The sequence below is a fragment of the Chiloscyllium punctatum genome, chromosome 37 (genome assembly GCF_047496795.1).
Source record: "Chiloscyllium punctatum isolate Juve2018m chromosome 37, sChiPun1.3, whole genome shotgun sequence".
Lineage (NCBI taxonomy): Eukaryota > Metazoa > Chordata > Chondrichthyes > Orectolobiformes > Hemiscylliidae > Chiloscyllium > Chiloscyllium punctatum.
Window position 1 is genome coordinate 63,649,010 of NC_092775.1, and position 23,305 is coordinate 63,672,314.

General features: G+C 43.6%; 1 protein-coding gene across 1 annotated transcript; it reads right to left on the minus strand.

Moving 5' to 3' along the window:
• acot8 (acyl-CoA thioesterase 8) lies at nt 1–22,374 on the minus strand. The gene is made up of 6 exons (XM_072556930.1): nt 22,181–22,374; nt 18,721–18,857; nt 16,376–16,601; nt 12,747–12,904; nt 2,800–2,991; nt 1–1,678 (listed from the first exon to the last, which is right to left on the minus strand). The coding sequence occupies exons 1-6, from the start codon at nt 22,354–22,356 to the stop codon at nt 1,560–1,562; spliced, it is 1,008 nt and encodes a 335-aa protein (XP_072413031.1). The 5' UTR covers nt 22,357–22,374; the 3' UTR covers nt 1–1,559.
• Nucleotides 22,375–23,305: the final 931 nt, after the last annotated feature.

Consider the following 23,305-nt stretch of genomic DNA (forward strand, 5'->3'; position numbering starts at 1 on the left):
TTCAATAAAAGATAATTTAATTCCAAAATTGAATTCTGTAACAGCGAGTTTTTTTTTAAACATAATGGAATGTAGAAATGGTATTACATGCATGCTGTCCAAATCCTCCAATTGCGACAGACTTTAATCCTTATCTTGACTTTATTTTTCTCAATTCTCTCATTGTTAAACCATGACTATCAATGCATTAATATAAAATAAATATGCTGTAACATCTGACAAAATGAAGTACCCTGTAACCTAACTGGTGAAGGCTTATTAATGCATAAACATTAAGTCATACTTACTGTGTGGTCCAAGATTCACTTTTTGGCCTGTGCAAAACTAGTCGATCTCAACATAAGACCCCAACTGACTTTGGCTAAGGTACCCGGTAACAACAAAAGACATGGAAAAAAAAACAGGATTCCTATCTCCCCATGATGCCAGCTGCAAAACATGCATGTGGTCATAAGAACAAACAGGTTCATTTTGGACATGACATAGCAAAACAGCTTGCAGAAACACCGTCCAAAATCACATAAAGAACAGTCATTTAATAGCTAAAGGAGGGCAACTGCTGACCATAATATTAAACTAACTTATATCTATCCTCTTGAAAGTGTAAGAAATTTGACAATTGAATTTGCATAACACCTGGATTTTTTTTTCTTACACTGGAATGTGCAAGTGTATGCCCAAATCATCTGGTTACTGGATACATTAATTCTGGGTTCACTGCACATGGGAATAAAAGTTGGAAATTCCATGTAGACATTGCCCTTAAAATGGCATGGGAGGCACAGATATAATAACTACCTTAAAGTCAGAAAATTTATGTCTTTGATCCCAGATCATGTGTTAAAATTGAGGAAGCTCTTCTGAATTGAGTAGTTTGGGGAAGGTTCCTTCATTTATACGGAACAGCAGGTACCTGTGCTACTATGGGCCGAAGTCAGTCTCACACAAGTGCAATACATCTGAGAAATGGCAATGACTCAGCGCTCAAAGTCTGCAGCTGCTCTAGCTGCATTGAAATACTGTAAAACTGATTGGCTCCTGGTGATAACAGTTTCCGTTTATTTGGCCTTTAATGTAATAAAACATCCCAAAGTACTTCACAGGGAACATAAAACAAAAGATGATATCAAGTTACACTTGAGGTGCCTGGGCAATGACCAAAAGCACTGTAAAAGAGGTAGGTAAAAACAAAAGCTACTGAACATCTATATATAAAAAAAGAGAAACAGCTGAAGACTTAACGGGTTTACCAGTATTGAAGGCGTAGGGATGTGGAGAGAGACAGACAAAGATTTACCACTGAGCCTTGTACAATTCTTGTTTGGAACTCCAAAGAACAACAGGCCTGCTGAGTCTCTCCAGTCTGCTGTTTCTATTTTATAAAACTATTATACATAGGATTTTTTTTCTTGTACGAATGAGGAGAATTACTGGAAAAGCTTCACAGAAAATAAACATTTACAATATTACAGCTATCATCCCTTGACAAATGAGACAATACATTAGTAAATACATGCTAAAAATGCTGAGGTAGGTTAATTGGCAATTAGCCATCTCAGTCACAACTTGCTTTTGCTAGTTGCTGGCTTCACATAAAATACTCCCTCTTGAGCACAAGAAACCGCTAAGACTCCATTCTGCTTCCATAGGCGACCTTGTACCAGACCTCTGCAGTCACCTACAGACAAAGTAAGATCATAAGCTATACCGAAGTAACCTGGTGCAACTGTTATTAGAATGTCAAGCACCAAAAGACAAATTCATCTATCTCTTCACCATCCTATACTTTCTCAGAGGAAGCCCAGGAGGTCGCAAAGTATGGAATTTGTACATCTATTTCAATTGACATTTTTTGTTGCTATGTACCACACTATTTTATACTCTATGCCATTTTCCTTTGCAATGTGTCACTCACTATCAGAGATTAGGACAGGCCTCCATGTGAATGTCTCCATATATTTGCCCTTGGGACAAAAGCTGAAAAGCACAGCCACATCCACACTGAACGGCAAATGGGATGGGTAAACACCTATTTCCAAGGATCAATTGCTAGTAGAAGCTTAGCTTTCAATCTGCGTGGCAAAGGAAGCATCTGGCCTCTGTCTAGCACTTGTCTCAGCTAGATAACCTCCTACCACTGCACTGCAACAAAAAGTTGCCATCACTAATGTCATTGCTGAGCATCCATTTTTGCAGCCTCACTCCTTCCCACCATTGCTACACTCACTGCCACCCCTTAATGCCTATCTTGACACTTCATTCAGGTCATAGGTCAGAGACTCAAGGACCGGATGCAAGACAGTGAGATGCAATGCAAATGGGGTGGCGAGCAAAACACCATGTGAGGCAGAATGTGGTAGCAATCAATCAGCATACAAAGCAAATTCAAAACCTCACATTGATGGCAACAATTCAAATAGTTTTTTTTTTAAAAATGGATGTTGATAGAACTGTAGGTGAGATTACAAACTAGTAATGTGGGTAATTGAAGCAGTTTTTGTCAAATAGACATTCCTGCCGCACATTCAGTGGGCATGCCCTCAAAGGTTGAAATGTCAGTAAATCCAGCCTTTCTTCATGGCATGGTTAAAGCTGACGAAATAGTAATCCTGTAAAGGAACTGAGTGTGCAAAGCTGGTTCCAACACAGTAAAGTTGGTAATTTCTTGCAAATGTAAAGTGCATTCCCTGATATTTTCCACCCACCCCCAGATTATTTTGATACACTTTAAATAGTTAACGAATTATTCCTGTTCAGTTCTGTGAAAATAAAATGATAAAATAAAATGTGTAAACTCACCAGACCAAGGACTCTCACATTCGTATAACATCCACTCATCAGACCGGAATGGGGTATGAAACCACATGGAATGGTCCAGGGATGCCATGAACTTTACCCTGTAGTTCATGTGAGGCAGTAATGCAGTTGCCAGGAAGGAATAGTCAGAAATGTAGGCAGCAACACAACAATGCAACTTCATGTTCCCATCACCTGTTAAACATTTAAAACAACTATGTACTTTTGTATCAGCAAGTTAGCTTCTTAGAAAGCATACAAAGTATGAACAGTTTGCAGAAAATCTTATACACCCCCACAGTACAGAACAACCAATTTTTTTTTCAAATGCTTGTTTTGTTGGCAAATATGGAAGTCAATTTGCATAGCCCAATTCAACAATCAAGAAAAATGATCATTAAGTTGTTATCCTGGTTTTAGTTGAGGGAAGAAAGTTGGCCAGAAGAAAACTCTTGTGCTGTTTTACAAATGGATCTTTAGCATTCACCTGAGCACCCTGATGATCAAGTGTAAACAGATGGGAGTGGTACATAGCCAGGTTGGATCGATCCTGCCTTTTGGGTACAAGGCATACAGGGACAATATTATTAAGTAGATGGCAGTGTTGTGGTTGTACTGGAACACCTTAGCTAAGGGGACAGCAAATTCTGGTACCGAAGATCTATTGTCAGCATGTTACCACAGTCCACTGCTTTTGCAGCGTCCAGTGCATCCAACCCTTTCTTGAAATCATATGGAGTAAATCAGAATTGATTGAAGACTGCCATTTACAATGCTGGGGACTACAGGAGAAAACAGAAGTGCACCACTCACTTGGCACTTTTGGCTGAAGATTGCTACAAATGTTTATCTTTCGCACTTATGTACTGGGCTCTCCATCACTGAGGACTGGGATATTTGTGAAGCCATGTCCTGTGGTTAGTTAATTGTCTATCACTATCCACGATTGGTTTGGTAGGACTGTTGGAACTGTCCGCTCTATCTGACTGCTCATGCTGTTTGGCAGGCTAATAGACTTGCACTGTAGCCTTACCAGGTTGAATCGATTATTTTTAATAAAATGATTCGTTTCTTCTACATGTGTTTGACTCTAATAGAGATTTTGCAGAAGTTTATTGGTTTCATTTTGAGTTCTGTTCATAGTGGATATTGGGCGATAGGCTCCCACAGTAGTTATGAGCAAGCACAAAAGCAACTTTGAGGGTTAATGGATTATAGACCTGACATTTATCATTAAAACATGACCCGTTGTCGCAGTCAACAGAGGGTGATGCTGCAGTCTGCTAGCATCCCACTTTGTCCATTTCTGTTGCTACTTCAGGGCTGTCTCTGAAGTGTATGGTCAGGATCTCTCCCTCACCCCTCTGCTCTCTTTAAAATACAAAACTATAGCCACAGGCATTTTTTTTTGGAAGGAGGTGAGCCTGTGGGATCCCAACCCAATCTCTCACAACATCATTATAAATGTCCAGCTCCAAGTCTCGAATCTCATTTAAAAAGGAAGTAGCTCCATCAATGTACCACCCCTTCACTATCTCAGTGACCAACCTGAATCTCTGGTTTGGGATTTGAGAAATGCTGTGTGCATGAGGTGAGACAATATGATTCCAACAAGGCAACAACAAATCTGATACAGTCACTGTAACTGTGCATCACGGAGGAATGCAAATTGATAGTTTCAACCTAATCATTAAAAGAAGAGATCATTTGATCCATGGCACCTATTCTAACTCTAAGGTGGAACTACTGCCACTCCTGTGGTATTTCCCCACAGCCCATTTTTTGTGCCGTTAAAGCTTTAATCCAATTCTCTTTTCAAAGCTATTGATACAGGGTCTGCATCCACATACCTTACGGGGAGTACAAGTGTTTGAAACCATCTCAAAGTAAACCTGCTGAGAGCACTTCACATGCAAGACAGTGTGCAAATCACCAGTGTGCTTTTCTGGCAATGAAAATAAAACCAGAAGCATTGATGCCTTGCCCATCTGATAGGATTTCTGGGAGCATCAATGTCTTCAATGTTTAACATATTCCAGACATCTGTCACAAAACTGCCTGGAGCTAACTGTTCCCAACATCACAACACAATGCATATTCTGGTTGGACAATTTTGTCTCAAAGGGAAAGAGGACCTTTATCCCTTCCCCTTTTCTACTTATATTTTGTTTTTTCATGCAACAGACTTGTTTATATTTAAAACCGCTTCAGTGTAATTTCAAACCCAAAAGAAAAAGGTTTCACAAATACTGTTTTGTTTTCTGTTCACTTATAAGACATGGCTATGCCAGCATGTGTGCTGAGATTTAAGAAACAGTGTTTTTCAACTTGTAGAGGTTTTTACAGATACAAATCTCCAGGTTTCTGCTGCTATCCGCCGCTATCTGCCCTTTAAAATTGTACAATTTAGTTTGTGTTGCCTCTCCAAATGCTTTCTATCAAAATCACTTTGCAATCTCTGCAAAAGTCTGTGTCATCCTGTCGTCTAGTATGGATTTTCAATGTTCTATTCCATTTTACAACGTTTGAAATTATCTCCAAGCTCATGTTATTAATAGAGATCAAAATGAACAATGATTCTTGTACCAACTCTGGGTGAGCATTACAATGTACTTCCTTTGAAGCTGAAAAATAACCTATTGCAATTGCAAAGATGTTGCTGGGATTGGATGGCTTGAGCTATAGGAACAGGCTGAATGGGCTGGGCCTATCTTCCCTGGAGCATTGGAGGCTGAAGGGTGACCTTCATACAGGTTTATAAAATTATCAGGGGCATGGATAGGGTGAATAGCCAAGATATTTTCCTCAGGATAGGAGAGTTCAAAACTAGAGGGAATAGGTTTAAGGTGAGAGAGAAAAGATTTAAAAGGGACCTAAGGGGCAACATTTTCACACAGAGGGTGCTGCATGTATGGAATGAGTGCCAGAGGAAATAGTGGAGGCTGATACAACTACAACATTTAAAATGCATCTGGATAGGTATATGAATGGGGAAGGTTTAGAGCGATCTCAATCAAAAGCTGGCGTTGGAGGCGGAGGGGTGTAAAATTATGAGGGGCAAGAATAGGGTGAATAGTAAGGTCTTTTTTCCAGGGTAAGGGTGTCCAAAACTAGATGACACAGGTTTAAAATTGGAAAGTGTCCCAAGGGGTCACTTTTTGCATGCAGAGGGTGTTGCACGTATGGAGCAAGCTACCACAGGAAGTGGTGGAGGCTGGTACAACATTCAAAAAGCATCTGGATGGGTACATGAAAAGGAAGGGTTTAGATAGAAAGGGACCAAATGCTGGTAAATGGGACTAGATCAATTTAGGACATCTGGTCAGCAGGGGGGAGTTGGACCAACAGGTCTAATTTCTTGCTGTACTACTCTATAACCTGCATTTTGTTTCCTAATCAATTCTGCATCCATTCCTTGAATATTTCTTTAATTGCATGAGTGTTCTTTTGTCAATACCATGCGATTATTTATTGCATTAATCAAAACAAAACTGGCTAAGTTCATAAACTTACATCAAGCTGTTCTATCCAGTGCACTAGAGTTACAGTACTTTCTTTGCACAAGCATTCACCAGTAAGACAATAGCACCCCCTCTTGGCAAAATCCTTCCTGAAATTATCTCTCAGCATTGTACAGTATAACTTCAGATTGTCACAAGATTTCATCGCACAAACAAGGAAGTCAAATATCTTTTGATAAAGTCCCCCACAAGGGACTGGTTAAAAAACAACTAAAGGCTCACGGGATAGGAGATAATACACCGGCATAGATTAACAATGGGCTAATAGATGGAGGGGTGGAAGAATAGTAGAAATAAATGGAGCACTCTCCCATTGGATGCCTGTGACAGGGGTTACTGCAAGGATGAGTACTTGGGCCCTGATAGTTCACAACATATTTCAATTGCTTGGAGTTGGGGACTAGACATATTGTGAACATGATACAAAACAATTCAGGAGAATTTGGGCAGGCTTAGAAACTTGGGAAGAACATGGCTAGTGGAATATAATGCACAAAAAAAATGAGATCATCCAGTTTAATGTGAGAGAAACAATGGTAAAAAGTTGTAAAATGTAGATATGTCAAGGAACCCAAGTTTCCTCATCAATAAAGTTAATGAAAGCGAACATGGAAGTGCAGCAGGCTATTAGGAAGGCAATGGAATATTAGCTCTTATTGAAAGAGGATATGAGTACTGTATTTAATCTTGCCTTAATTTTATAATAGCTTGGTTAACCCACATCTGGAGTACTATGTGCAGTTTTAGTTTCCTTATCTCAAATAAGTTATCATTGCCATTGAGGGAGTGCATGAAGGTTACCAAACTCATTCCTGGATGGTAAGAGAGAATTTGAGCAAACTGGGCCCGTATTCTGTAGCGTTTTTGAAAAAGAAAGATCCAGGCAATGTTTCCCCTGGTTCTAGAAACCACGGACACATTATAAAAAGGGAATGCCACTGAGGTTCAAGATGAGGAGAAACGTTTTACTCAGGTTTGCGAATCTTTGCAATACTCTGGCAGAGGGAGCTGTGGAAGATCAGTTTGATTAGGTTTACAATACAGATTGATAGATTTGTGATTACCAGTGACATATAGAGGTATGGGAATGGCGTGGGTAAGAAGCATCAAAGTGTTCAATCAGGCAAGATTATGCTGACTGGTGGGCTAGACCGAATCGCTTACCCTGGTTCTTAAATAAATGGTGGTATTGCACAGATCTGAGAGACAGGTAGAGCCCAATGATAAAAATGCCTCATGAAGAAGCAATATGAATTGCCAGAGGAGCAAAAGTCTCAGAAGTAATTTGGATATTGAACTGCATAACTGCACTTTGGTTCAACAAAAATGGTCTACAGAAACAGTGGAAATAGCGAGTCAAGACAGAGAGTCGAGTCAAGACAGAGAGTCGAGTCAAGACAGAGAGTCGAGTCAAGACAGAGAGTCGAGTCAAGACAGAGAGTCGAGTCAAGACAGAGAGATGTACTGCACGGAAACAGACTCTTTGGTCCAACTCGATCATGCCGACCAGATATCCCAATCTAATCCCATTTGCCAGCATTTGCCCCATATCCCTCAAAATCCTCCTATTCATGTACCCATCCAGATGCCTTTTAAATGCTGCAATTGTACCAACCTCCACCACTTCCTCTGGCAGCTCATTCCATACACTCACCACTGTGCGTGTGAAAAAGTCCCTTTTATATCTTTCCCCTCTCACCCTGAACCTATATCCTCTAGTTCTGGACTCCCACACCCCAGGGAAAAGAACTTGTCTATTTACCCAACCCATGCCCATCATGATTTTATAAACCTCAATAAGGTCACCCCTCAGCCTCCAATTCTCCAAGGAAAACAGCTTCAGCAACATCCTTGTAAATCTTTTCTTAACCCTTTCAAGTTTCACAACATCCATCTGATAGGAAATTGCACACAATTTTCCAAAAGTGGCCGAACAAATGTCCTGTACAGGTGCAACATGACCTTCCAACTCCTACACTCAATGTTCTGACCAATAAACCATACTAAATGCCTTCTTCACTATCCTATATACCTGTGACTCTACTTTGAAGGAACTATGAACCTGCACTCAAGATCTCTCTCTTATTATATACTCCCTCGGATCTTACCATTATGTGAATAGGGCTTGCTCGGATTTGCTTTTCCAAACTGAAGCACCTCGCATTTATCTAAATTAAACTCCATATGCCACTCCTCAGCCCACTGGCCCAACTGATCAAGATTCCATTGTAATCTGAGGTAACCTTCTTCGCTATCCAGTACACCTCCAATTTTGGTGTCACCTGCTAACTTACGAAGCATACCTCCTACATTCACATCCAAATATTTTATACAAATAATGAAAAATAGTGGAACCAGCACCAATCCTTGTGGCACTCCACTGGTCACAGGCCTCCAGTCTGAATAGCAACCTTCCATTATCACACTCTATCTTCTACCTTCAAGCCAGTTCTGTAACCAAATGACTATTTCTCCCTGTATTCCATGATACCTAACCTTGCTAACCAGTCTCCCATGGGAAACTTGTCAAACGCCTTACTGAAGTCCACATAGATCACGTTCACTGCTCTGCCCTCATCAATTTTTTGTTACTTCTTCAAAAAACTCAATCAAGTTTGTGAGACATGATTTCCCAAGCACAAAGCCATGCTGACTATCCCTAAACAGTCTTTACCTTTCCAAATACATGTAATCCAGGACTCCCTCCAACTTGCCCACTACTGACATCAGGCTCACTGGTCTACAGTTCCCTGGCTTGTCCTTACCAACTTTCATAAATAGTGGCACCACATTAACCAACGTCCAGTCTTCCAGCACCTCACCTGTGACTATCAATGATAAAAATATCAGCAAAGGGCCTGGCAATCACTTTCCTGGCTTCCTATAGTGTTCTAGAGTACACCTGATCAGATCCTGGGGATTTATCCACCTTTGTGTTTCAAGACATCCAGCACTTCCTCCTCTGTAATATAGACATTTTTCAAGATGTCACCGTCCATTTCCCTACATTCTACATCTTCCATGTCCTTCTCCACAGTAAATACTGCTGCAACATACTCATTTAGTATCGCCCCCATCTCCTGCGGCACCACACAAATGTTACCTTGCTGATCTTTGAGGGAATCTATTTTCTCCCGAGTTACCCTTTTGTCCTTAATGTATTTGTAAAAACTTTTTGTATTTTCTTTAACTCTATTTGCCAAAGCTATCCCATTTTCACTTTTTGTTCTTCTAATTTCCCTCTTAATTGTACTCCTACTGCCTTTATACTCTACTCAGGATTCACTCAATGTCTCCTGTCTATACCTGACATATGCTTCCTTCTCAGTCAAGAATCCATTCCTGATGAAGGCTTTTGCCAGAAACGTCAATTTTACTGCTCTTCGGATGCTGCCTGACCTGCTTTGTTTTTCCAGCACCATTCTAATCTTGATTCCAATCTCCAGAATCTGCAGTCCTCACTTTCGCCTATATGCTTCCTTCTATACCTTAACCAAACTATCAATTTCTCTCGTCAACCAACATTCCCTACACCTACCAGCTTTTCCTTTCACCCTAACAGGAATATACTGTTTCTAGGCTCTTGTCATCTCATTTCTAAAGGTTTCCTATTTTCCAGCTGTCCCTTTACCTGTGAAAATCTGCCCTTAATCAGCTTTTGATAATGTCAAAATTAACCTTACTCCAATTTACAACTTCAATTTATAGATCCGGTTTATCCTTTTCCATCACTATTTTAAAACTAATAGAATTATGGTTGCTGGCCCCAAAGTGCTCCTCCCACTGACACCTGTCACCTGCCCTGTCTTATTTCCCAAGAGTAGGTCAAGTTTTGTACCTTCTGCCATAGGTACATCCACATGCTGAATCAGAAAAAATTATTGTACACACTTAACAAATTACTCTCCATCTCAACCCTTAACACTATGGCAGTCTATGTTTGGAAAGTTAAAACCCCTTACAATAACTACTCTATTATTCTTACAGATAGTGAGATGTCCTTGCAAATTTGTTTCTCAATTTCCCTCTTATGGGGAGGGAGGGGAGGGCTACAATAAAATCCTAATAAGGTGATCATCCCTTTCTTATTTCTCAGTTTAATCCAAATAACTTCCCTGCATGAGGTTCTGGAAATATCCTCCCTAAGTACAGCTGTAATGCTATCCCTTATCAAAAATGCCACTCGTCCTCCTCTCTTGCCTCCCTTTCTCTTCTGCCTCTAGCATTTGTATCCTGGAACATTAAGCTGCTAATCCTATCCATCCCTGAACCATATTTCTGTAATTGCTATGATATCCCAATCCCATGTTCCGAACCATGCCCTGAGTTCATCTATCTTCCCTTTTAGGCCTCTTGTATTGAAGTAAATGCAGTTTAACTTATCAATCCTACCTTATTCTCTGCTTTGTCCATGCCTGCCCTGACTGTTTGATTCGCTTCTTTTCTCAACTGTACCAGTCTCAAATTGATCTCTTTCCTCAGTATCTCCCTGGGTCCCAGCTACCCCCACCACACCTTACCAGTTTAAATCCTCCAGAGCAGCTCCAACAAATCTCCCTGCAGTATATTAGTCCCCTTCCAATTCAGGTGCAATCCATCCTTCTTGTACAGGTCAGTTCTACCCCAGAAGAGATTCCAATGATGCAAAAAAAATGTGAACCCTTCCCCCATGCACCAGTTCCTCAGCCAAGCATTCATCTGCTCTATCCTCCTATTCCTACCCTCACTAGCTGGTAGCACCAGGAGTAATCCAGATATTACTATCTTTGAGGACCTCTTTTTTTAAATTCCTGCCTAGCTCTCTATATTCTCCCTTCAGAATCTCATCCTTTTTGCCTTTCTATTTCATTGGCTCCAATGTGTGCAATGACCTCCAGCTGGTCCTTCTCCCCTCTGAGAACATTCTGCATCCTCTCTGAGACAGGCAACACATCATTCTGGATTTTTCGTTGCTGGTCACCGAAATGTCTGTTTGTGCCTAGGACTAGAGAGTCCCTAACACACTTGATCTCTTGGAACCTGATGTACTCCTCATTGCATTAGAGCCTGTCTTGATAATAGAAACCTGGCTGTCTGTGCTACATTCCCAAGAGTCCATCACCCCCTACATTTTCCAAAATAGCATACTTGTTTGAATTGGGGATAGCTACAGAAGACTCCTGCACTACCTGCCTACCTCTCCTACCCATCTATCTGACTGTACCTGTGGCTTTTCTCCCTTCCTATAATTGAAATCCAACACACCCCTTTGCCCTTGTAAATTCCTCAGTATCTCTAATTGTCACTCCAACCAATCCATTCGATCTGATAGGATTCACAACCAAAGACATTTATTGCAGATACAAACCTCAGTAACATGTAAATTCTCTCTCAACTCCCACATCCGACAAGAAGAGCATGCCACTCTACTAAAGACCATCTTTGCTCCTTCACAATCTACTTTTCCAGGCTAACTTAATACTTATGACTTACATTTTTAAAATGTAATAATGAGACAGATCTCAATAAAACATAATCAATAAAGAACACATTCCACTCAATGCTGTGGATTTACAACAAGGCTACACTTGAAATTATGCACTTATTTGTTTCTTTCCCATGATCTCTCCCAAACAAATTCCTCCAAGATCAGTTGTGAATTTCGCTGATTGGAGTGCGTCTAGACAAATTTAACAATGTCCAGAGATACATGAATTCAAACAGCAAAGGCAGTAACTGCACAGAATCACTACTGTATCAGCCTTCTTTCTCTCTCTCTCGCCTTGACTGACCATGTGCTGCCTATTGTCTGCCCTTCTCCAAAATGGTTGGAGTGCCATTTTGACTTTTTTTTTCTCCAACAGTGCAAAACAATGCAACAACAATATAAAACACCAATTGCTGCTCCTGGAATTCAAGGAAATCACCTCCAACACTAAAATACCTCAAAAAAGGAACAGCTCTTTACAGCCACAAATTTTTACCATCCTCCATCTTGGATTAACAATTAACCAAAATATTGGTTTACAAAGAAAGAAACTTCTACGTAGATGTACAGAGGTAATTCTCAAACTTGAGCAAGACATTTTCCATATAATAGTTGAAGTAGATCAGTGATGTGAAGCAGAATCATTTACAATGAGACAATAGGTTTGTCAGAGTAATAATTAAGTCACAGATTGTGACTGTATTCCATTTTTCATTGCTGTATACTTTTTATGGGAATACATATACCAATTCATACTCTGCCTCATTGTTGATGATTTTTGTCAGCTGCACCTCATGATACAATGAAAAGCATCACACAAACTCAACACGTGATTTTTGCTCAAATTTGGTGCAGATTCTTTTTACAAACAGCCTGAATATAAGCATATTTTTTAAAAAAAAAGAAGTCCATTTTACCCTTCCAACTCACGCACGCAGAAAAAAGTAAGTTTTGAATCCTACCTATGTAGCCACGTGCTCGTACCCAAAACCGCTGTACAGGCTCTGTGGGTACATGTCTATAGTAATCTGGTGGATTTATGGGTTTGATTTCAATTGGAACCTCTTCAGCTAACATTTTCGTCAGACCCATTTTATAACTCTCTGTTAAATCTGGATCTCTACAAAATAAGGAAAACAAAACAAAGTAAAATAAAAATGTGGAACAATGCAATCACAAGATATTCCTAAAATAGATCAGGAACATAATGCAAAGCCAATCAATTTGCACTGCTTTTATCAAATAAAATCTACAAAATGCCCATCTATTGACAGTAGAGCAGCACAATATTTAGCTCACCACATCAAGATTCAATGGTGCTGGCCCTGATTCAATAGTAGCATCTTCAAGTCAGAAAATGACATGATTCAAGCCTAAATCTAGAAAGATAAGCATCTAACCTATGCTAATAGTTCAGTGCAGTACTGAGTGATGTGCTGCCAGATGGAGATTTTCCTGATCAATGTGAAATCGAAGTCTACTTATGTTCTTTCAGTATCTACCAATTTTTGAAATGCAAGCCATTTCTCCTAATGGCCTGCCAAGAACCCTCGTCCCATAGCAAGAATCGAAAATCCCATCATTTATTTTATTGCTGCTTTTTGCATTGAGAAAACAGCAACTTGTCATACATTTCCAGTGTCTCAAAACACTGAGGAGTGACAGACGGAGTTTAATTTAGATAAATGCAAAGTGCTGCATTTTGGAAAAGCAAATCTGAGCAGGAAGATATTTGGTATACTTTCCTATATTGGTCAGAGTACCGAGTACAGGAGTTGGGAGGTCATGTTGCAGCTGTACAGGACATTGGTTAGGCCACTGTTGGAATATTGCGTGCAATTCTGGTCTCCTTCCTGTTGGAAAGATGTTGTGAAACTTGAAAGGGTTCAGAAAAGATTTACAAGAATGTTGCCAGGGTTGGAGGATTTGAGCTATAGGTAGAGATTGATTAGGCTGAAGCTGTTTTCCCTGGAGCACCGGAGGCTGAGGGGTGACCTTATAGAGGTTTGTAAAATCATGAGGGGCATGGATAGGATGAGTACATGAAGTCTTTTCCCTGGGGTGTGGGAGCCCAGAACTAGAGGGAATAGGTTTAGGGTGAGAGGAGAAAAATATAAAAGGGAGCTAAGGGGCAACGTTTTCACATACAGGGTGATGCGTGTATGGAATGAGCTACCAGAGGAAATGGTGGAGGCTGGTACAATTGCAACATTTAAAAGGCATTTGGATTAGGCAATAGGTATTAGGCAAGAACTTTCGAAAGCTGATTGGAGGCAGATGTTTGCAGGTAAAGGGACGGCTGGAAAATGGGAAGTCTTCAGAAATGAGATAACGAGAATGCAGAGATTCTTGTTATATTCCTGTCAGGGTGAAAGGAAAGGCTGGTAGGTATAGGGAATGCTGGATGACTAAAGAAATTGAGGGTTTGGTTAAGAAAAAGAAGGAAGCATATGTCAGGTATAGACAGGACAGATCGAGTGAATCCTTAGAAGAGTATAAAGGAAGTAGGAGTATACTTAAGAGGGAAATCAGGAGGGCGAAAAGGGGACATGAAATAGCTTTGGCAAATACAATTAAGGAGAATTCAAAGGATTTTTACAAATACATTCAGGACAAAAGGGAAACTAGGGAGAGAATAGGGCCCCTCAAAGATCAGCAAGGCGATCTATGCCTGGAGCCACAGAAAATGGGGGAGATACTAAATGAATATTTTGCATCAGTATTTACTGTGGAAAAGGATATGGAAGATATAGACTGTAGGGAAATAGATGGTGACATCTTGCAAAATGTCCAGATTACAGAGGAGGAAGTGCTGGATATCTTGAAACGTTAAAGGTGGATAAATCCCCAGGACCTGATCAGGTGTATCAGAGAACTCTGTGGGAAGCTAGAGAAGTGATTACTGGGCCTCTTGCTGAGATATTTGTATCATCGATAGTCACAGGTGAGGTGCCAGAAGACTGGAGGTTGGCAAACATGGTGCCACTGTTTAAGAAGGGTGGTAAAGACAAGCTAGGGAACGATAGACCAGTGAGCCTGACCTCAGTGGTGGGCAAGTTGTTGGAGGGAATCCTGAGGGACAGGATGTACATGTATTTGGAAAGGCAAGGACTGATTAGGGATAGTCAACACGGCTGTGTGTGTGGGAAATCATGTCTCACAAACTTGATTGAGTTTTTTGAAGTAACAAAAAAGATTGATGAGGACAGAGCAGAAGATGTGATCTGTATGAACTTCAGTAAGGCGTTTGCCAAGGTTCCCTATGGGAGACTGATTAGCAAGGTTAGATCTCATGGAATACAGGGAGAACTAGCCATTTGGATACAGAACTGGCTCAAATTTAGAAGACAGAGGGTGGTGGTGGAGAGTCGTTTTTCAGACTGGAGGCCTGTGATCAGTGGAGTGACACAAGGATCGGTGCTGGGTCCTCTACTTTTTGTCATTTACATTTTGGATGCGAGCATAACAGATACAGTTAGTAAGTTTGCAGATGACACCAAAATTGGAGGTGTAGTTGACAACGAAGAGGGTTACCTCAGATTACCACAGGATCTTGACCAGATGGGCCAATGGGCTGAGAAGTGGCAGCTGGAGTTTAATTTAGACAAATGTGAGGTGCTGCATTTTGGGAAAGCAAATCTTAGTAGGACTTATACACTTAATGGCAAGGCCGTAGGGAGTGTTGCTGAACAAAAAGACCTTGGAGTGCAGGTTCACAGCTCCATGAAAGTGGAGTCGCAGGTAGATAGGATAGTGAAGGCGGTGTTTGGTATGCTTTCCTTTATTGGTCAGAGTATTGAGTACAGGAGTTGGGAGGTCATGTTGCAGCTGTACAGGACATTGGTTAGGCCACTGTTGGAATATTGCGTGCAATTTTGGTCTCCTTCCTCTCCGAAAGATATTGTGAAACTTGAAAGGGTTCAAAAAAGATGTACAAGGATGTTGCCAGGGTTGGAGGATTTGAGCTATAGGGAGAGGCTGAACAGGCTGGGGCTGTTTTCCCTGGAGCATCAGATGCTGAGGGGTGACCTTATTTACAAAAATTATGAGGGGCATGGATAGGATAAATAGATAAAGTCTTTTCCCTGGGGTCGGGGAGTCCAGAACTACAGGGCATAAGTTTAGGGTGAGAGGGGAAAGATATAAAAGAGACCCAAAGGGCAACTTTTTCATGCAGAGGGTGGTATGTGTATGGAATGTGCTGCCAGAGGATGTGGTGGGGGCCGGTACAACTGCAACATTTAGGAGGCATTTGGATGGATATATGATTCGGAAGGGTTTAGAGGGATATGGGACGGGTGCTGGCATGTGGGACTAGATTGGGTTGGGATATCTGGTCAGCATGGACAGGTTGGATCGAAGGGTCTGTTTCCGTGCTGTACATCTATACGATGCTACGACTCGACTTTAGAACAGTTTTACATACATATTAAGGTTTGAGAAGAGCTAGTAAAATGTTGTCTACCTAATATAAATTCTCTTTAAACCACTTTGCTTTGGAACATACAGTACAAAGCATATTATACATTTGACAGGATATTGTGGAGCAATAATGCACATGTCTTATCTCAATTCTAGTTAACTACTATACCTCAAGTATTTTTCAATGAGTTCCTCTTGGGTTAATATGTTTTCAGGGGCAGGAACCACCGGCATGGTAAACTGGTGCTGAATTGGGCTCTCCATTTTCTTCTGGAAAGAAGCCTGGCAAATTAGAATTGGGTGCCCATGCTGGATGGCTTTCACTGAACGGACAGAAAAGCTTTTACCGTCTCGAGTACGATCCACTCTGTACACAACTGGCACATCGGGATCACCTACAGTGAGATCAAAACACAACACTAGGAGGTACGGCCACCATCATTTGATGCATTAAAGTAAAATACAACTTGCTCAAAAATGTCAACCTTCTTGACATAACTGATTTTCACACTTGCAGATAGATTGTTCAGCAATCTATGACCCCATTAAAAATAGTAAATGAGTGACCGTTTCAGAGAACATGTCAACTGTGAAATATTCATCGCCATCTGAAACCCTAGCCTGTTTTCCCCTTTCAGTTACCAATAGACTTGCTGTGCACTTCCAAAATTTGTTTCTATTTTAAACATGATGTTCAATATCAAAATTTTCCTTGGCAAAATAGGGTATTATTTAATCATGAGATAACATTTCGACACCAGTTACCTATGGCTGCAAAGTGGTTAAAATGGTATTTTAGACTGGGCAAACAAGGATAGGACTTTCTATACCAGCACTGAAATGCTCAAGGCTCATTGCAGTCTTTCTATACATAGGATTTACAACGAATAACAGGTTCAATATAACCAATCTAAATGCTTTGATGAAAACTAGCACTTGTTGTGGATAGCACCTTTCAGATGACTAACAACTTCAATCACTAAATAGCATAGCTATCAAATGCCGAGCAAGTGTGGAGACATTTATATTTCCCCATCCAGTGTCTTATCTTGTAGTTTATTAGATTAGATTAGATTACTTAGTATGGAAACAGGCCTTTCGGCCCAACAAGTCCACACCGACCCGCCAAAGCACAACCCACCCATACCCCTACATTTACCCCTCTTACCTAACACTACGGGCAATTTAGCATGGCCAATTCACCTGACTCACATATCTTTGGACTGTGGGAGGAAACCGGAGCACCCAGAGCAAACCCACGCAGACACGGGGAGAACGTGCAAACTCCACACAGTCAGTCGCCTGAGGTGGGAATTGAACCTGGGTTTCTGGCGCTGTGAGGCAGCAGTGCTAACTACTGTGCCACCATGCCACCTAATGCTAAACATTATTAAAAGGAAACTCAAAGTTGACACATTTCATCTTGCACGTAAGAAACACATATGAAGAAAGAGATATCATTTTATACAATATGAGCATTTTGTCTGGAAGGGTGGAAAGGAAGAAAGGAAGAGCAATAGTGCTAGGGAATTTGTTAATTAGGGAAACAGATAGACATTTGTGGCCATTTACACGACTCTCGGATGGAATGTTGCCTCTCTGGTCAAGGAAGCCACAGATTGGCTGCAGGTTATTGGGGGGGGGGCGCGGCTGCAGGATATGGGGTGGGGGGGTGGGGGGGGGGGGGGGGGTAGGGTTTGTCAGCCGGGCAGAGGAGGTAGGGTTAATTTAGTCCTCCGATCAGAATTTAGGGAGCTTGGTTGAAAATTAGCAAGGCAGACCTCAAATGTAGTCATCTCTGAACCACCCCCAATATCATATGCAAGTGAATACAGAAATAGAACAATAAGTCAGATGAATGGGTGGTTAAAGAGATCATTCAAGAGGGTGGGCTTTACACTCCTGCAATACTGGGACTGGCTCTGGGGAAGATGGCACCTCTACAAGTCAAGTTGCTATCACCAGAACAGAACTGGGACGGAGTTCCTTGTGGTTCATTTCGCTAGCGCTTTGAGAAGGCTTTAACTTAACTTGACAGGAGTGTGGAAACCAAGAAAACATATTCAAGAATACTAAAGTTCAGAAAACATTCGGAAAGTCAGATTACACCAGTAGAGAATTAATTGAAGTCAGAATAAGAACAGCACTTACAATGAGTTATCAGGTAACTTCTATAAGGAAAAACCTTTGGAACAGTCTTTTCCCCATTTCAGTCCACAATCAAAAATTTATGAGATCAAAAATATTGGAATATGAATGTCACTGTAGAAGTGAACTGAAATGCAAATCTCCCTCTTCATGGCACCTACAGCACCAACATGCTCAACATTATTGTAGAAGATAACGTTTGTTGAAAAGATGTACACAGTGGAAATCTATATGTCTGTTCAAAAAGAATTTTCATATGAATGCAGCCAGTTAGATGGCTGAATTTCTGACACAACATAAACTGTGACAAAAAAAATTAAGCTTAAGAGGAAACAAAACTAATCAGCGCAAATATTTACATCTTACCTGCACGAACAAAGTAACAGTGCAATGAATGAGCAAAAACATTCTCAGGTACAGACATTGCAGCAGCTACCAGTGCTTGGCCAACAATCTGCCCACCAAATAACATGCGACTCCTCGGGATCCAATGGTGTGTTCCTCTTCAAAAAAAAGTATGCTAAGTATATGATTCAATCAGAATTTTAGGTATAAAATAACAAAAGAACTATTGGCTTTTGAAAAGATCACGGCATACTCACAGCTTACATTGTTCACCACAAACACATTTTGTGGTAACAAGGGTATTTCTACAAGTTACCTTTTTTGATTAAAATCGAGCCATTCAACCATAATTCAAATTGCATGATTTGATTCTCAGCCCAGTACAAAATTAAGCATAAAAAATCTATATCAACTTCATTTGTATTTCTCTTTACCAGATTCTTCACTTTCATTCACTACTGATTTTAATTTCGCTCAGCTTCTTTGTATTTTAAAGTTAGTCTTATTTTTAATATCCATGATCATTCAAGACCTGACGACTTGTGTTTTTACTCGTTTTATTTTAGTGTTTTAGATTCCTTACAGTATGGAAACAGGGCCTTCGATTCAACAAGTCCACACCGACCCATCCCCCTACCCTGTATTTATCCCTGACTAATGCACATAACATTATGGGCAATTTAGCATGGCCAGTTCACCTAACCTACACATCTTTGGACTATCGGAAGAAACGCACGCAGACACTGGGAGAATGTGCAAACTCCACACAGATAGTCACACGAGGCTGGAATCAAACCCGGGTCCTTGAGGCAGCTGTGCTAACCACTGAGCCACCATGCTGCCCACTGTTTTGCTTTGGTCTAGAATACTGTTGGACCAAGTGACTTTTATGAATAATGGCAATTTTTAGCTGGTGTTCAACAATAATAAGCATCATAAATGTACCACCCAAAAGAGGACACTGGATGAAAATAATGTCAACCTTGAGTTGGTCTCCCATGTCAATTACAACCATCATTCTGGCAACTCCTGCATTCCTTTAAACCCAATCAGGAATGTTGATGTCAGAGGGAAAATTTGTGGACTGGCAAGGTGCTTTGAAGAGGGTTGTATATTTCATGTAGTTTATAAGAACTTCAGTAAGGCTTTTGAAATAGTCTCATATGGCAGACTGGGGCTATAAATCCAAGAACCGACAGGATCCAGTACAATTTGGCAAATTGGCTTACTGGCAGGAAACAATTTCATCCAGAGATTGATGATCAAAAGGTATTGTTATGACAGGAAGCCTGTGTGCTGTGGCACATCACAGTGTTTGGTGCTGAGTTCCTGGTGTTTGCAGTGTAGTGATCAAATTAGTGATCTAAATATGCATGTAGATGATATGATCAGCACATTCACAGATAACACAAAAATTGATGGTGTGAAAATAACAAGGAGGTAAGTCTTAGGGCTCAGTTTTATACAGACAGGCTGAATAATTGCAAATGGAATTAATCATGAAGAAAAATGAGGTGGAATGCATTTACTATGCATGTTTAATTATACAGTATCGGGAGACCTTGGTATGCACATCCATGGACCACTGAAGGCAGATCAGGTGGTTAAGGCAGCATACAGGATACTTGTCTTTACACGTCAAGGCATTGAACTCAAGGACATTTTGATGGAGCTATAGAAACAATAGTTAGGCCAGAGCTGAAAAAACTGGTCACTCAACAAGGTCAAGGATATGATTTTACCAGAGGAGATTCATCAGGCTATTGCCTGGCTGGAATGATTCAGCTGTGGAGAGACAAAATAGGCTGGATTATTTTCTGAGACCAGAAGGCTGAGGAGGGTCCTCTGGTTGAGGTGTACAAAGTTCTGTGGGGCTTAACAAGGGAGAGATCTTTCTCCTCAGCATATGTGTCAATAACCAAGGGGTGCAACCCAGGGATAAGAAGCAAGAAGTTGAGAGAGATTTGAGGATTTTCACCCAGAGGATTGTGTGTGTCTGGAATTCACTGCCTGAAAGAGTGGTAGCCATGACATGGAGCTGCTAATATTGGACTGGGGAGGACAAAGTCAGAAATCACACAACACCAAATTATTGTCCAACAGGTTTATTTGAAACCACAAGTTTTCAGAGCATAGGGCGGGGGAGAGGGGGGCAGGGGGAGGCAGGCCAGGCAGCATCAGGAGGGGGAGGGGAGGGCAGGCCATGCAGCATCAGGAGGGGGAGGGGAGGGCAGGCCATGCAGCATCGGGGGGGGGGGGGGGGGGGGGGGGGGGAATGGGGGAGGGGGGGAATGGGGGAGGGGAGGGCAGGCCAGGCAGCATCAGAGGGGGAGGAGAGGGCAGGCCATGCAGCATTGGGGGGGGGGGGGGGGGGAGGGCAGGAGGGGAGGGGGGGCAGGTCATGCAGCATCGGGGGGGGGGGGGGGCGGGGGGGGGGCGGGGGGGGGGGGGCGGGGGGGGGGGGCGGGGGGGGGGGGGGGAGGAGGGGCGGGGGGGGGGGGGGGGGGAGGAGGGGGGGGGGGGGAGGAGGGCGGGGGGGGGGGGAGGAGGGCGGGGGGGGGGGGAGGGCGGGGGGGGGGGAGGGGGCAGTGGGGGGGGGGGAGAGGGGGCAGGAGGGGGGGGGAGGGCAGGGGGGGAGGGGGAGGGCAGGGGGGGGGGAGGGCAGGGGGGGGGAGGGGGAGGGCAGAGGGGGGGAGGGGGAGGGCAGGGGGGGGAGGGGGGGGGCAGGAGGGGGGGGAGGGGGGGGGCAGGAGGGGGGGGAGGGGGAGGGAAGGGGAGGGGGGGAGGGAAGGGGAGGGCGGGAGGGAAGGGGAGGGCGGGGGGGGAGGGCAGGGGGGGGAGGGCAGGGGGGGGAGGGCAGGAGGGAGGGGGAGGGCGGGAGGGAGGGGGAGGGCGGGAGGGAGGGGGAGGGCAGGGGGGGGGAGGGGGAAGGCAGGAGGGGGGGGAAGGCAGGAGGGGGGGGAGGGCAGGAGGGCAGGAGGGGGGGTGAGGGAGAGGACAGGAGAGGACAGGAGGGGGGGAGGGGGGAGGGGGACGGCAGGAGGGGGGGGAGGGGGAGGGCAGGAGGGGGGGGAGGGGGAGGGCAGGAGGGGGGGGAGGGGGAGGGCAGGAGGGGGGGAGGGCAGGAGGGGGGGGAGGGGGTGGGAGGGGGTGGGAGGAGGGGGGGGGGAGGGGGGGGGCAGGAGGGGGGGGAGGGGGGGGGCAGGAGGGGGGGGAGGGGGAGGGCAGGAGGGGGGGGAGGGGGAGGGGGAGGGGGAGGGGGGGGAGGGGGAGGGGGAGGGGGAGGGGGGGGGAGGGGGAGGGGGAGGGGGGGGGAGGGGGAGGGGGGGGGGGGAGGGGGAGGGGGGGGGGGGGAGGGGGAGGGCAGGAGTGGGGGGGAGGGGGAGGGGGGGGAGGGCAGGAGGGGGAGGGGGAGGGGGAGGGCAACCACACCCAGCAGCAGGTCCGCTTATTGATCAACACAACACACAGCCCGGCCTACCTGTACAGGTCCACCTCCAGCCTCTCCAAATTCAGGACACTCGTGACCAACACACTTTGTAAATCCGCACTGACAGGGAGCGAACCCCTGCCACCGGCGGACACGACAACACCACTCAAAGCCTCTCGGTCGCCCCCGGCCCCGCTCTCCACTCCCCCCGGAGCCTTGGCCGCCATGACTGCCCCGCCGGTGGAGTGACCAATCAGAACACGGCGCTGCAGAGTGACGGCGCTGTAAACAAATCAGGGTGTTGTTGTCGTCACAAAGCCTTCTTGCACCACCTCGTCAGAGGCTGGTTACGGGTTGGTGGGCGGAGCTAACATGGAGCTGTGACCCCTGGCTGACCCTGACACCAGCAAATGCTGCAGAAGCTGCAAGGATGAAATAAAACCAGAAATTGCTGGAGACTCGGCAAGTTTTGCAGCATCTGTGGAGCCTTAGAGTCATGGAGGTGTACAGCATGGCAACAGACCCTTCGGTCCATGCTGACCAGATATCCCAACCCAATCTAGTCCCACCTGCTAACACCTGGACCATATCCCTCAAACCCTTCCTATTCATATACCCATCCAAATGCCTCTTAAATGTTGCAATTGTACCAGCTTCCACCACCCTCTGCATGAAAAAAGTTGCCCCTTAGGTCTCTTTTATATCTTTCCCCTCTCACCATAAACCTATGCCCTCTAGTTCTGGACTCCCCAGCCCCAGGGAAAAGACTTTGTCTATTTATCCTATCCATGCCCCACATAATTTTGTAAACCTCTATAAGGTCACCCCTCGGCCTCCGATACTCCAAGGCAAACAGTCCCAGCCTGGTCAGCCTCTCCCTATAGCTCAAATCCTCCAACCCTGGCAACATCCTTGTAAATCTTTTCTGAACCCTTTCAAGTTTCACAACATCTTTCCAACAGGAAGGAGACCAGAATTGCATGCAATATTCCAACAGTGGCCTAACCAATGTCCTTTACAGCCGCAACATGACCTCCTGACTCCTGTGTTCAATACTCTGGCCAATAAAGGAAAGTATACCAAACACAGCCTTCACTATCCTATCTACATGTGATTCCACTTTCAAGGAGCTATGAACCTGCACTCCAAGGTCTCTTTGTTCAGCAACACTCCCTA